Source organism: Bubalus kerabau, chromosome 10 (assembly GCF_029407905.1).
Source record: "Bubalus kerabau isolate K-KA32 ecotype Philippines breed swamp buffalo chromosome 10, PCC_UOA_SB_1v2, whole genome shotgun sequence".
Lineage (NCBI taxonomy): Eukaryota > Metazoa > Chordata > Mammalia > Artiodactyla > Bovidae > Bubalus > Bubalus kerabau.
This window is the reverse complement of record NC_073633.1, coordinates 44836173-44851417: the sequence shown is the minus strand read 5'-3', so window position 1 is coordinate 44851417 and position 15245 is coordinate 44836173. Positions and strand designations below refer to the sequence as shown.

Here is a 15245-nt window from a genome sequence, read left to right as displayed (position 1 = left end):
CACTTTTCACTTTCATGCATTGGAGAAGGAAATGACAACCCACTCCAGTGTTCTTGCCTGGAGAATCCCAGGGATGGCGGAGCCTGGTGGGCTGCCATCTATGGGATCACACAGAGTCGGACACAACTGAAGCGACTTAGTGAACTTCATAAAACAGAAAAGAAATTATCTCATATTCATATAACAAGATACACATATTCTGCAGGGTTAAGAAAAAAACTTTTTTTTCCCCTGAAGCATTCCCTAAATTGTGTTAACAGTTACCTTTCAAATGCCGAATATGTTAGAAAGTATCTAAAGTGTTCATTCAAGGGGCAGGAAAAAAAGACTAGCAAGATTCATTTGAAATTCAATTCATTCTATATGTCTTCTGAGGTACCATATTTAGTATTTTCTCCTTGTTTATATTGTTTTACTTTTATCAGATATTTTTATCTGGGAAACAATAATTATATGTATTTAATAGAATAAGTGGAAATGTAATAATAAATCTAAAGTTAATTATTTACCTACCACTTTGAATTGTTTGTGGTTAAATTAAATAACAAAATAGAATATCCTAGTACATAGCAATCACTCAATAAACATTAACTATTTAAAATATTCTCATGTAACTCTTCCATTATAAAGTCACATTGAGAATGTAAAGTCACATTGATAAATATGTACTAAGCATTTGTTGTTGTTGTTTAGTTGCTAGGTTGTGTCCAAATCTTTTGAGACACAATGGACTGTAACCTGCCAGTCCATGAGATATCCTCAGCAGGAATACTGGAGTGGGTTGCCAATTCCATTTCCAAGGGATCTTCCTGTCCCAGGGATGAAACCTGCATCTCCTGCATTGCAGGCAGATTCTTTACCTCTGAGCCACCACGGAGGCCCACTAAACACTTAAGACTGTATAAAATTCTAGTCTTTACTCAATGTTTACCTACTACAGAAACATTCAGTTCAGTTCAGTCACTCAGTCATGTCCAACTCTTTGTGACCCCAAGGACTGCAGCACACCAGGCCTCCCTGTCCATTACCAGCTCCCAGAGTTACTCAAACTCATGTCCATTGAGTCCGTGATGCCATCCAACCATCTCATCCTCTGTCATCCCCTTCGCCACCCACCTTCAAGCTTTCCCAGCATCAGGGTCTTTTCCAGTGAGTCAATTCTTCACATCAGGTGGCTAAAGGATTAGAGTTTCAGCTTCAGCATCAGTCCTTCCAATGAATATTCAGAACTGATTTCCTTTAGGATGGACTGGTTGGATCTCCTTGCTGTCCAAGGGACTCTCAAGAGTCTTCTCTAGCACCACAGTTCAAAAGCTTCAATTCTTCGGTGCTCAGCTTTCTCTTTAGTCCAACTCTCACATCCATACATGACTACTGGAAAACTATATCTTTGACCAGATGGACCTTTGTTGGCAAAGTATGTCTCTGCTTTTTACTGTCTAGGTTGGTCATAACTTTTCTTCCAAGGAGCAAGTGTCTTTTAAATTTCATGGCTGCAGTCACCATATGCAGTGAATTTGAGCCAAAAATAAATAAATAAATAAAGTCTGTCACTGTTTCCATTGTTTCCCCCAACTATTTGCCACAAAGTGTTGGGACCAGATGCCATGATCTTAGTTTTCTGAATGTTGAGTTTTAAGCCAACTTTTTCACTCTCCTCTTTCACTTCCATCAAGAGGCTCTTTCATTCTTCACTTTCTGCCATAAGTGTGGTGTCATCTGCATATATGAGGTAATTGATATTTCTCCCAGCAATCTTGATTCCAGCTTGTGCTTTATCCAGTCCAGCATTTCTCATAATGTACTCTGCATATAAGATAAATAAGTAGGGTGACAATATATAGCCTTGATGTACTCCTATCCCAATTTGGAATCTGAGTCTGTTGTCCCATGTCCAGTTCTAACTGTTGCTTCTTGACCTGCATACAGATTTCTCAGGAGACAGGTCAGGTAATCTGGTATTTCCATCTTTTGAAGAATCTTCCGCAGTTTGTTGTGATCGACACAGTCAAAGTCTTTGGCATAGTCAATAAAGCAGAAGTAGATGTTTTTCTCGAACTCTCTTGCTTTTTTGATGAACCAATGGATGTTGGCCATTTGATCTCTGGTTCCTCTGCCTTTTCTAAATCCAGCTTGACCATCTGGAAACTCACAGTTCACATACTGTTGAAGCCTGGTTTGGAGAATTTTGAGCATTACTTTACTTTTTTATATTATTCACTTGTTTGCTTTTGGCCATGTTGTGTCTTCATTGCTGCATGGGCTTTTCTCTAGTTGCAGTGAGTGGTGGCTACTCTCTACTTGTGTGTGCAGGCTTCTTATTATGGTGGCTTTTTCTGTCGTGGATCAGGGGCTGTAGGGCACGCGGGCTTCAGTAGTTGCAGCATGTGGGCTCAGTAGTTGTGGCTTCCAGGCTTTAGAGCACAGGCTCAGGAGTTGTAGCACATGGCCTCAGTTACTCTGCAGCATGCAGAATCTTCCTGGACCAAGGATTGAATTTGTGTCTCCTCCATTGGCAGGTGAGTTCTTTACCACTGAGCCACCAAGGAAGCACAGCATTCAATTTTGTAGGGTGCTAAACTCCCTTTTGGAGAAGGAAATGGCAACCCACTCCAGTGTTCTTGCCTGGAGAATCCCATGGACGGAGAAGCCTGGTAGGCTGCAGTCCATGGGGTCGCACGGAGTCAGACACGACTGAAGCGACTTAGCAGCAGCAGCAGCAGCAAACTCCTTTTATCTTATAAATAAAACTCCTTTTATCTGGAGTTCTATTCTAATATTTGTCATCATTTTTCTAGAACTGTATTTTTAACTTCAAGCTGTATTGTTGTTCAGTCGCTAAGTCATGTCTGACTCTTTGCGACTCCTGGACTGCAGCATGTCAGGCCTCCCTGTCCTTCACTATCTCCTGAAGTTTGCTCAAATTCATGTCGATTGAGTCAGTGACGCTATGTAGACATCTTATCCTCTGCTGACCTCTTCTCCTTTTGCCTTCAATCTGTCCCAGCATCAAGGTCTTTTCCAATGTGTCAGCTCTTCACACCAGGTGGCCAAAGTGTTAGTTTCAACTTCAGCATCAGTCCTTCTAATGAATATTCAGGACTGATTTCCTTTAGGATTGACTGGTTTGATCTCCTTGCTGTCCAAGGGACTGTCAAGAGTCTTCTCCAGTGCCACACTTCAAAAGCATCAATTCTTTAGCACTCAGCCTTCTTTATGGTCCAGCTCTCATATCTGCACATGACTACTGGAAAAACCATAGCTTTGACTATATGGACCTTTGTCAGGAAAGTGATGTCTCTGCTTTTTAATATGCTGTCTAGTTTTGTCATAGCTTTCCTTCCAAGGAGCAAGTGTCTTTTAATTTCATGGCTGCAGTGATTTTGGAGCCCCCCAGAATAAAGTCTGTCACCGTTTCCATTGTTTCCCCTCTATTTTCCATGAAGTAATGGGGCTGGATGCCATAATCTTAGTTTTATCTGAATGTTGATCCTTAAGCCATGGCACACACTATATTTAGGAAATCTTAGACTTAGTTTTTTTTCTACTTCTATTTCTTCCATTTTTGGGATCACTGGGCAGTCCTATTTCATTAGGTTGTCACTAAAGACTTTGTTCTATGTACCTAATATTTAGTTCTCAAATTTTTAAATCATCCTTGAAAAATATTTACAAGGTCTTTCATCTATGTACCATGATGTTTGCCAAAGGCTTCTGTATATCCACTTTATAGCCCTCTGTCTGGCAGCAAAGGCTCACCAAGGTAGGCAAGGACAGAAAACTTCATGAAAGACAGATTCACTGAAGCTGTATACCCACCCCATGCTGTCTTTACATGAGGGTTTTTGTTTTGTTTTGTTTTTTAATCAGGTAACTATTTTGATAAGAAATATAAATTAGACAAACTACAGGGAGTAAGTTTCAAAATATTTAAAGCTAAATGCAGATTGACATTCATATACCATGTAAATTTAAAATGTTGATTACAAAAGACAATTGGGAATTTGACATATTAACAAATGCACTTTTTATCTTGTCATTCTCTTTTATCTGCTACCGTCTCATTATTTAAAATCACAACAAAGGAGGATGAGGTTTATAGTCCAAGTACATGAACACAAACCCATAAATGCATAGCAGTACAAAATTAAAAAGATAGTAAATGAGATTTGAATAGATTTTATAAAACCTAAGGAAATCTGGTAGCTTCAAAAGCCTAGATTTTAAATCAAACAAGAGGTCATATAAGTGAGCTGGAGGTGGTTGAGTGAGGAAAGGCATTGAGTTTCAGAATAAAAATATAGGAAGATATTCCAGTGCAAATACACAGAGTCCTCAGGTATAAGGAATATTTTAGTAAAGAACAAGAACATAAGTCCTAGAATTTTCCTGAGAAAGGTAACTACAACCACTTGAATAAGAAAGAAGTGGGCTCACTTTCCCATAGGTAGCTCTGAAAGACTATGGGAATTGCCTTTTTGGGTTTTGCCTGAGGGATCCCTTGAGTATTGTAGTATCCCTTGAGTATTCATAGACTGACTCTGATTTGCAGAGACTAGGGTCTGGTAAGTATTTTGCTTTACTGTGTTATAGGTGAAACAGGATTCCCCAAAGCCCTGAAAAAGGGCAGAAGTGGTGCTTTTAGACCAAAAGAACTTATCATTTGTCTAAGAAAGATGCAGATTTTATACAAATATTGACCATAGGCCAAGGCAGTTGCAAAAACTAGGGATGCTAGTACCAACAAGAAAGAGCCAATGAATTTGACTGAATCGAGAGAGTATCAGGAGGAAACAGTAATCCAAGCGACACTTGTCCCCTGCACCAGCAGGCCAAGGGCACTTAAGCTGGGGTATGGGCTTCCCCTGCCTCTGCCCCATCTAAGTACTTCCCTAGGTGATAACCACTACACAAAGTGATTGGGTTAAGTTTATCAAGTTCAAACCCTGAACATGTTGAGTTTAACTTGGATTGGCAAGAATTAGTATTTCATCAACAGAAATGAGGTAAGTAGAATTCAATTTTAGAAAAATAAAGAATATCCAATTTTGAGGAGAAGCACATTAGTGCATATGAAATTGATACTTTCTCCAGTTACTACTGAATATAGCTTTCTAATACTCTTCTATGTCATGCTATAAAATTATTCTGAGCCTTTCTAGAAGTCAGAATTTCCAGATAATGTGTGTGTTTCAGGTTACAGATCTTAGCATTCAGAAAAATTATGGCTCATTTCATCTTCAAATAGTGAAAAAGGTCCTCTAGACTATGCGAAAGGAACATATCTGCTAGGAAAAGAAGTTACATAATTTTTTTTTAAAAATTGAAATGATAAATACTTTATTGCTTTCATATCAACATGCTCACGGGTATGCTCTGGAACTGTCAACTGTGGTTATGGTTTGGGTCCTATGTTCTTTGGGGTTTTGTGGTATTGCCTCCAAACAGTGGGCTAATGTATTTTCTTTTGTGTATATGCATTTAATTTTCTATTTTTACATTTTGCACAGTTCACTGAGGTATGATATTAAGTGTTTAATTGCTTATTCCTCAACTGCTGAAGTATATACTTTCATTATAGCTGTAAGTTAAAGATTTAGAATCAAAGTTATTGCTTTTTTAATACACATATGAAGTTATATACTGAAGAGTTTTAATAAATAACAGCATCAATGTATCTGCCAACTAAAATTACTTGAGTAGAGCATCTCATTATAGAAACAGAATACCTACAGTCTCCTTTTGGGATCTGTTATAAACATTGAGTGATATTAAATGTATTTAACATCCAGAAAAGTATACCTTGATTAAAATTGCATGCCTTTAGATAATAAAACAATGTTAAAATTCTGTGGGTTTAAACTACTTTTATAATCTGAAATAATAGTACATTGCCCTTAGTTCACACATAATAATTTAAAGTCCAAAGACAAGGAAAGAAATTTTCAATTATATTATATTATTTTATAGAACTGTTAGTCTCCAAAACAGATAGGAACTTTGTAATGTCTGGTATCAGCTATGCATAAGTAAATTACTTTCTGTTGAATTAGGTTTTATGTACATTTTTACCAGTGTTTGTAAATATAGTGACTGTATGCAGTTATCACTGTTAGATTTCCTGCTCCACTCATTGGGTCAGTTGAATATACACTGTGTACTGGAATTTAATCTTGTCACATCGTTATCTAGTTAATGACCAGATGCTATAGGTAAAAAAAAATTAATAAGAAATTGTTCCTGTTTATAATCTATCTGCAAAAAAGTACTATTAACTGTATTATAACTAAATATATAAAAATACTAGTGAAAACAAGGGAGTAATAAATTCTGGGAAAGCAAAGGAGAAGATGATGCTAGATAAAGTAATTTTGGGTGTAACCAAATTTTGTAGCTGCTACTCTCCAGACAACCTTAGGAGAGCTACAGAAACTTCCTTCTGCCTCAGTTTCCTCAATTTATATAATAGGGCTGGTATTAGTTCCTGCTTACTAAGGGTTGTGCTAGACTAAATACAGTAGATCTAATACAGTTAACATGGTGCCTGGCGGAAACATAGTTGCTGCTGCTAAGTCGCTTCAGTTGTGTCCAACTCTGTGCGACCCCAGAGACGGCAGCCCACCAGGCTCCCCCGTCCCTGGGATTCTCCAGGCAAGAACACTGGAGTGGGTTGCCATTTCCTTCTCCAATGCAGGAAAGTGAAAACTCAAAGTGAAGTCGCTCAGTTGTGTCTGACTCCTAGCGACCCCATGGACTGCAGTCTACCAGACTCCTCCGTCCATGGGATTTTCCAGGCAAGAGTACTGGAGTGGGGTGCCATTGCCTTCTCCGACATAGTATGCAGATACATACAAATTACTGTAGCAGGATGTTTTTGTTGTTTATTATCTGATCTGAAATCACAAGTTAGACAGTAAACAATGTAAAAGTATAGAAGAAACCACTAGTATTAATGCTGTGGTCTAGCCTGTCTGTGGAGAAGGAAATGGCAACCTGCTCCAGTATTCTTGCCTGGAAAATCCTATGGACAGAGGAGTTAATGGGCTACAGTCCATGGGGTCGCACGAGTTGGACAAGAGTTAGCGACAAAACTCTAGCCCTGCTGAGCTGCACCAAATACAGACCCTGGATCACCTGCTTCCAAATTACCCTGTAAAGGAGAAGGTGCTTTTTAAAAAATTATGTATTTCTAAACTCACCAAAAAATTGTTTCTAGACTTCACAGAAGCAAAATACTTACTGGTAGCTAAGACTTGGAATTTTTGGTTTTTAATCACGATTGTCCCATGACTCTCATGCTTGCCTAAAAATGAGAACCATTAATACAGAGTATTAACCACACCAGATACAAAACTCCAGAGACTATCAACATTTTGAACTCAGGAAAAGGAAAAGCTGCACAGAAGTGGATGAGTAGCCACAGATGTAGATGAGGGAAGCTGTTGATACAAGGAAACAGTCTTAAAATTCAAGGGAGAAAAAGCTTTAAGAAAACTCATGGTTGCCTGTTTCTAACTCTTATTCTGAAATTCTCTCTTTGAAAAGCAAAGAAATATTTTAGGCATAGGCAAAATAATGTATTTTTATATACCTGCTACCAATCTAAAAAATTAAAAATCACCTGAGTGTTTTGCTGCTGCTGCTGGTGCTAAGTCGCTTCAGTCGTGTCCGACTCTGTGCGACCCCATAGACAGCAGCCCACCAGGCTCCCCCGTCCCTGGGATTCTCCAGGCAAGAACACTGGAGTGGGTTGCCATTTCCTTCTCCAATGCATGAAGGTGAAAAGTGAAAGTGAAGTCACTCAGTTGTGTCCAACTATCCCCTCACAATTGCAAATTCTCTTCTTGATGCTCTCCTATCCCACATGACCAAGTATTTACTATTTTCTGCATTTCTTTATACTTGACTATATATCTATGCATCCCTTTTCAAAGTACATATTTTGAACTTAAATTTTATAATACATCTGCTTTAAAGTTGATTTTACCTCAATATTACTTTTGTTAAATCCATCTATGATGATGTATTGTGGCGTAGGTTCATTTTTCATGCTCTATGTTATGTTTTATTAAAAGTTTACAATTTGATTATCCTATCTCCTACTGATGTTTAGATAATTCTCTGTTTTCTATGCCATAAATATTTCTGTTTCCTGTGTATACAAGTTTATCTGTTCTCATTGTAATTGTGTTTTTATTGCCAAATTGCTCTCCATACTTAGACCAATTTACATACTCAAGACTATATTTTTAGAAGAGAGCTTTCTGTAGATCTCTTGATTTTTTGCATATCATATGTGCAGAGGCACTGTCTTTTTATTCCAGTCTATCTTTTCAAGGTTATTTTCATAGCAAACATCCTTAGAATATAGAGACCTCCTGTGGAGCAGAAGGAAAGCTCATTTAATGTCTAGTATAATGAATATATCTCCCTCTTGGGCAGTGGTTGGACAGATTTGGGTTCTTACTGTCACTTATAAGACTAAAGTCTTTTTAGCTCAGGATCCCAGAGATGTGATACAAACAGAAAGTACATGCAAGATCCAACTAGTCACTTCTTCATCACGGTGGGGGAATAGGGAGACAAAGGGAACTGGTTTGAAAGTAAAGCTTATGCTGTCTTCTGTGTTGAGATATGAATCCTTTTCTCTGCCCCAGTATTCAGAATTCTTCTGCTCATGGCCCATGATACTATTGCAGGCTAACTTGTTTGCTTGTAAGTAGACTAATATCTTACCCATCCACCCTCCCCTGCTCCAGATTCTTGACAGGTATAAATATTCTCATTGTTTTGTGTTAACAACAAACCTTAATTTTATTATCTTTATAAGCTTCTGTTTTTCTTGGAAATAATATTGTGGTTTTAATTTTCACTTCCTTGATTCACAATGAGGTTAGGACTTTTCTGTAATTCTTTGTTTGTGCTTTCTCATTTATGAAATACCTGTTCCTATTAGACTCTTTGCTATTGAATTATTTCTCTTATTTTGTTATAGGGGTTTTTAATACATTCTGGTTAACTGTATTTGTTCTAAGTATCTTTTTTCCAAACCTCTGCCTTTATTTTACCTGTTTATTGGGCAGCACGGATGAGATGAAATGTTTATGTTAAAATTTTGAATTTAGTGTTAATTTCAATTTTAAGATTGACTAATTTATCAGTCTTTTCTTTGTGCTTTTCTATTCTGTTTAAGAATATAACACCTTGTGTGAGATCATAATCACATTCTTCTGTGTTTTTCTAAAGATTTAACTTTTATCTTTTAAATGTATTTGATTTTCCTGAGACTATTCTTTCTAAGATATGTGATAGGGATCACATTCATGTATTTTTTTATATACTCAAGCAATTGAGTGGTATATATTTTCATGTCTTCTATATGAACAATTCCCCACATAAATTAATATAAGGGCTTTCTGTTCCATTTCATTATTTTGTTTGTCATTTGTCTGATCTTGTGCTAATAGCATGTACTTGAGATTTTCATTTCTAGAAATATAGCAGGCTAGTCTATATAATTAACAGTAACCCACCCTCAGAAAACAAGCAAATAAACAAATATATGAAAAAATATATATGTGTGTATATATATATATATATACACACACACACACACATACATATATATTTTATTTCCACCACCCCCCCCACCGGTTGCTTAGCAGTAAAAATCTGTCTGCCAATACAGGGGACACAGGTCTAATCCTTAGGTTAGGAAGATCTCCTGGAAAAAAAATGGCAACTCACCCCAGTATTCTTGTCTGGGAAATCCCATGGACAGAGGAGCCTGGCTGGTTATAGTCCATGGGGTCCCAAAGAGTCAGACATGATTTAGTGAGTAAACAACAACAATGGTATATACATATTAACATATATAGTATATATATTGCTTTTGCCTTCAGTTATTAACCAACCCAGACAAACTTGAACTTTGATTCTTATAGTTTGGCAGTGGTAAGGAATGAAAACCCAAGTCCTATCCAAAGCAAGGGCTTCCCAGATGACACTAGGTATAAAGAACCCACCTTGCAACACAGGAGATATAAGAGACACAGGTTTGATCCCTGGGTTGGGAAGATCCCCTGGAGGAGGGCATGGCAACCCATTCCAGTATTCCTGCCTGGAGAATCCCATGGACAGAGGAGCCTGCTGGGCAACAGTCCATAGGGTCACAAAGAGCTGGACATGACTGAACCGACTTAGCATCCAAAAAAAGAGACCATTTTCATTTTAATCTGTGACACCAAAAGGTTTGATATTTAAAGTAAAAGTGAACCATACTGTTAATGCCCTTTGCAGAATGTCAGAAACAAAGGTACATCTTTAATGAAATATAACTTTGTCCTAGGCCCTAAAGAATCTCCAGCAATAGTATTCTTAACCACATGATCAACATATAGTTAAAAATATCAGAAACATTATTATATAATTCTTTTAATTTCAGGCTGGACAACAGCGATGGTGGGAACAAGAGATTAAAATAAATGGAAATATCCAAAAGGGAGAATTAATTACATATAACTTGACTGAGCTAATTAAACCAGAGGCTTATGAAGTCCGACTGACTCCTCTCACCAAATTTGGCGAAGGAGATTCAACAATTCGTGTCATCAAATATAGTGGTAAGTAGCTTTTTGTTTAAAAGAATTTATTTATATACTAAACTATCTAAAAAGTTGTAACTATCTACCAAATATAGACACAAAGTAAAATTTAACATACTGATTTTCTGAGCCATTAGTCAAGTGAGAAAAAAATCCCGTAATACTTAATCATTATAAATTGTAATATTTAGTTTTGAATATAGAGGTATAGACAAATGCTTAATTAACTTTGGAGATTAACTCAGAGATAATGTCATGAATGTCTTATTATTTTCTATGTCATAGTTATGAGGCAATATGTATACATTTTTTACGAATTCTTAATGATTTTAAAATTTATATCATTAAGAAGTTAGGAAATGTGATTGAATTTTTAAGTTTTTTTCATTTTTTGGAGTAGTTTTAAATTCACATTAAACTGAGTAGGAAGTGCAGTGTTCCCATATATGCCCTCTCCCTTGTCACAGCTTCCCCTACAATCTACATCTTACATTAATGTGGCACATTGTTAACAATTGATTAACAAATATTGTACATTATAAAAGTCAATAGTTTATATCAGGAATCAGTCTTTATGTTACACAGTTTTGCATTTTCCAGAATGTTGGGTTGGAATCATGCAACATATAACCTTTCCAAACTGATTTACTGTATTTAGCAATATGCATTTAAAGCTTTTACATATATTTGTGTGGCCTGATAGCTCATTATTCTTTATTGTCAAGTAATATCCCATTGCATAGGTGTACCACAGTTTGTTTAACCATTCACTTATTGAACAACATCTTAGTTGATTTTTTTTCACTTTTTTTTCCTTTAGAACACTAAATTTAATGTGTATGTGTTAGTGATAGTTTTCCTTTATAAACAATATGCATTTACTATTTCTTTACTATTTAAATGTCCTCCTTAAACAAATGTAGAAAATAGTGTAAAACTGTAACAAAGTTGATCAAAAACTTTATAATAGTTCAAATAGGAATAATGTTGATTGATATGATATTATTTTTTATATATAACTGACAGATTAATATTTTATCATTTGAAATGTATATGCATTTTTTGGCTGAAATTTATAGTGTTCAAAGCCTAGCTCTAAAATCATCAATGTATTTTGCAAGGTTGTGTATGTTTTGTTACCTCAGTGGAATATTTTTCTTTTTGATCAAGGCTTGAGTTTAAAAGATAATAGAATGAGGGTTTTGGCAGCTGAAGTTTTCCATTCTGTTTAGCATTAAGTATGTTTTCCTACTTACGGGGGCAACAGTGAATACTGTCAAAGTAAAAAATAAAGTGAAATTATTAAAACCTCACTAGAGTTATAAGATTACCTGTATTTGCTCTCACCAGTCAGAGTACACATTGGGCATGACAAATTCAATTTTCATTAAAAAATGAAGTATAGAATATATAGTGGAATATTCATACAAGATCAAGGAATATAAAAACATTATAATCACTGCATATATTTTCTTGAATATGATTCTTTTTAAAATGTACATTTTTATCTTAATGATATAAATATTAGAGCAAAATAGCAATTGTTATTCTGTAACCACTTTCATGATTTCATCCAACAAACATCTCAGTATAATTGTCTAAAGTTTTAGCATCAAATATTTTTATAAAATATGAATTATCTCCTTCTAATATTTATGCTCCCTGTCCTCCAAGGTGTAAAACTGTAAACTACGTAATATGGAGGGCACTGGAAACCATAATTAATACTCATTCTTTTAAAGGTGAAGATATTAAGACCCAGAAAGTTCAGTGTCCTGTCACGTTAAACAATTATATGACATGACTAACTGATGAAAACTAGAGATCACTCCTAAATGACAGAAATCTTGACCTGTTTGCTTAGTTTAGGAATTATAGAACTTGTCTTACAGAGATATAGGAAAAATCTTCAGAAACTCAAGTTAATTTTTATTGAAAACTCTGATGTAACAAACAGAAATGAAAAATACATCTGGAAAATCAGTACTGTGTTTAGTTCCAACTTTCTTTTAAACTAACTTTATAACTTGTCATGCTTATTAAAATCTTAAACATTTTAATTGAAATTTGCTTTAATATACTATGGATTTGGGTAAAGTATACTTTAGTGTGTGTAAGCATACATTGTATATAGGCATCCGTAAGAAATTCAACATGCTATTGATAGTTTTAAAGAAGAAACGAAGACTCACTGCAATATTTCAAATTAGAATAGCAAATTTTTACCAGATTAATCATGATGGTTGTAGTGCATTTGCTGACTAAAATATTGCAGAAGTCTCAAAATTCAGTCTGGTCACAGGTAACATGTAGCTGTGACATTGCTTAGAACTAAATTATAATTCAAAGATGTTTACTTCTTTCAAAAACAACATATAAAATTAAAATTTATATTATCCTAATTATAAAATAAATTTAATTTCAATAATTAATTTTCAAATTAAAATATACTGATACCTTGAGGCTTTCCAGCTGGTGCTAGTGGTAAAGAACCCACCTGCAATGCAAGGGACATAATGAGATGCAGGTTTGATCCCTGGGTGTGGAAGATCACCTGGAGAAAGGCCTGGCAACCCACTCCAGTATCCTTGCCTGGAGAATTCCATGGACAGAGATTGGCAGGATACGGTCCATAGTGTTCCAAAGAGTTGGACATGACTGAAGCAAATTAGCACGCATGCACCTTGCAAGAAAGGGATTATTTTTGTTTGTTTTTCAGTGGAACTAATAAATGTATAGTCCTTTCTCTATGTTATTCATTTCATAATTAGCAATGGGGCAAGTACAAGTAGAACAGCTAAAATAATGGGAATATTCTGTCTTCTTGATGTAGAAATAGTAAAAAGTAATTTGTTGATAAACTAATCACTTTGTTAAAATTGATCTCAGTGTACTAAATGTAAAAATTTTATATGAAGATACTTTGTGCATGTTTGTACATTTATGACATTCATTTTGTATTTTACTACTATGTCCAAGTTTAACAAAAGTGCTTAATGGCAAACGCTAGGAACCAGGGACAAAATAGACAATCTTCTGGAGGTTAGATTAGCAGCCCATTTTAGTCTTCAGTTAAGTTCAGTTCAGTCACTCAGTCATGTCTGACTCTTTGTGACCCCGTGAATTGCAGCACGCCAGGCCTCCTTGTCCATCACCAACTCCCGGAGTTCACTCAAACTCAAGTCCATCGAGTCAGTGATGCCATCCAGCCATCTCATCCTCTGTCGTCCCCTTCTCCTCCTGCCCCCAATCCCTCCCAGCATCAGAGTCTTTTCCAATGAGTCAACTCTTCGCATGAGGTGGCCAAAGTACTGGAGTTTCAGCTTTAACATCATTCCTTCCAAAGAACACCCAGGGCTGATCTCCTTCAGAATGGACTGGTTGGATCTCCTTGCAATTCAAGCGACTCTCAAGAGTCTTCTCCAAACCACAGTTCAAAAGCATCACTTCTTCGGCACTCAGCTTTCTTCACAGTCCAACTCTCACATCCATACATGACTACTGGAAAAACCATAGCCTTGACTAGACAGACCTTTGTTGGCAAAGTATTATCTCTGCTTTTCAATATGCTATCTAGGTTGGTCATAATTTTCCTTCCAAGGAGTATGCATCTTTTAATTTCATGGCTGCAGTCACCATATGCAGTGATTTTGGAGCCCAAAAAAATAAAGTCTGACACTGTTTCCCCATCTATTTCCCATGAAGTGATGGGACCAGATGCCATGATCCTCGTTTTTTGAATGTTGAGCTTTAAGCCAACTTTTTCACTCTCCTCTTTCACCTTCATCAAGAGGCTTTTTAGTTCCTCTTCACTTTCTGCCATAAGGGTGGTGTCATCTGCATATGTGAGGTGATTGATATTTCTCCCAGCAATCTTGATTCCAGCTTGTGCTTCTTCCAGCCCAGCGTTTCTCATGATGTACTCTGCATAGAAGTTAAATAAGCAGGGTGACAATATACAGTCTTGATGGACTCCTTTTCCTATTTGGAACCAGTCTGTTGTTCCATGTCCAGTTCTAACTGTTGCTTCTTTAGGAGACTGCAATAATGCTTTCTTTCATCCAGAATGAAATTTTCTCTCAGAGTGATAAATGCTTAATCGATATATACAGATACCATTTTGTCTCTTAGGTTAGATATAGTTTTGTTTTTGCTTCAATAATATTTACAGTATTCATTTTGATATTTGGCAAAACTAATACAGTTATGTAAAGTTTAAAAATAAAATAAAATTAAAAAAAATATTTACAGTATTCATTTCTTTTCAGGTAGAAATCAATTGGCACTGTAAACACAATTAGTTTTTTGAGATAAATATTTCTTCTTGAGATAAATATTGTAAAAATGCAAATGCATTACCTATCATTTGAAAACTGTGTGTGTGTGTGTGCAAGTAATTAAAACAGCATCAAAGTAGCTATTTGTTTTGGCTCACACACAATGACATGATATGAGGATTGCTTTATTTTCATATATACCATATATTTCAAACAGAAGTAGACAATAGCAAAAAAAAACTAAAGTGTGTTCTCTGTTAGATAATTGCATTCATTCTTAAAACACCATGAGTATAGCTTGTCAGCCTCAGTTTTGATTACTTGGTTTTGTTTAACACTGGTTAAGACATAAAAAATCAGCTAT

At 35.9% G+C, this 15245-nt stretch overlaps 1 protein-coding gene across 1 annotated transcript in view; it reads left to right on the top strand.

Moving 5' to 3' along the window:
- Positions 1-15245, top strand: part of MDGA2 (MAM domain containing glycosylphosphatidylinositol anchor 2) — a 919168-nt gene that overhangs the window by 851585 nt on the left and 52338 nt on the right. The window contains exon 11 of the mRNA XM_055537535.1: positions 10445-10622. Coding sequence (XP_055393510.1) covers positions 10445-10622 — 178 coding nt within the window. The remainder of the gene's footprint in view (positions 1-10444; positions 10623-15245) is intronic.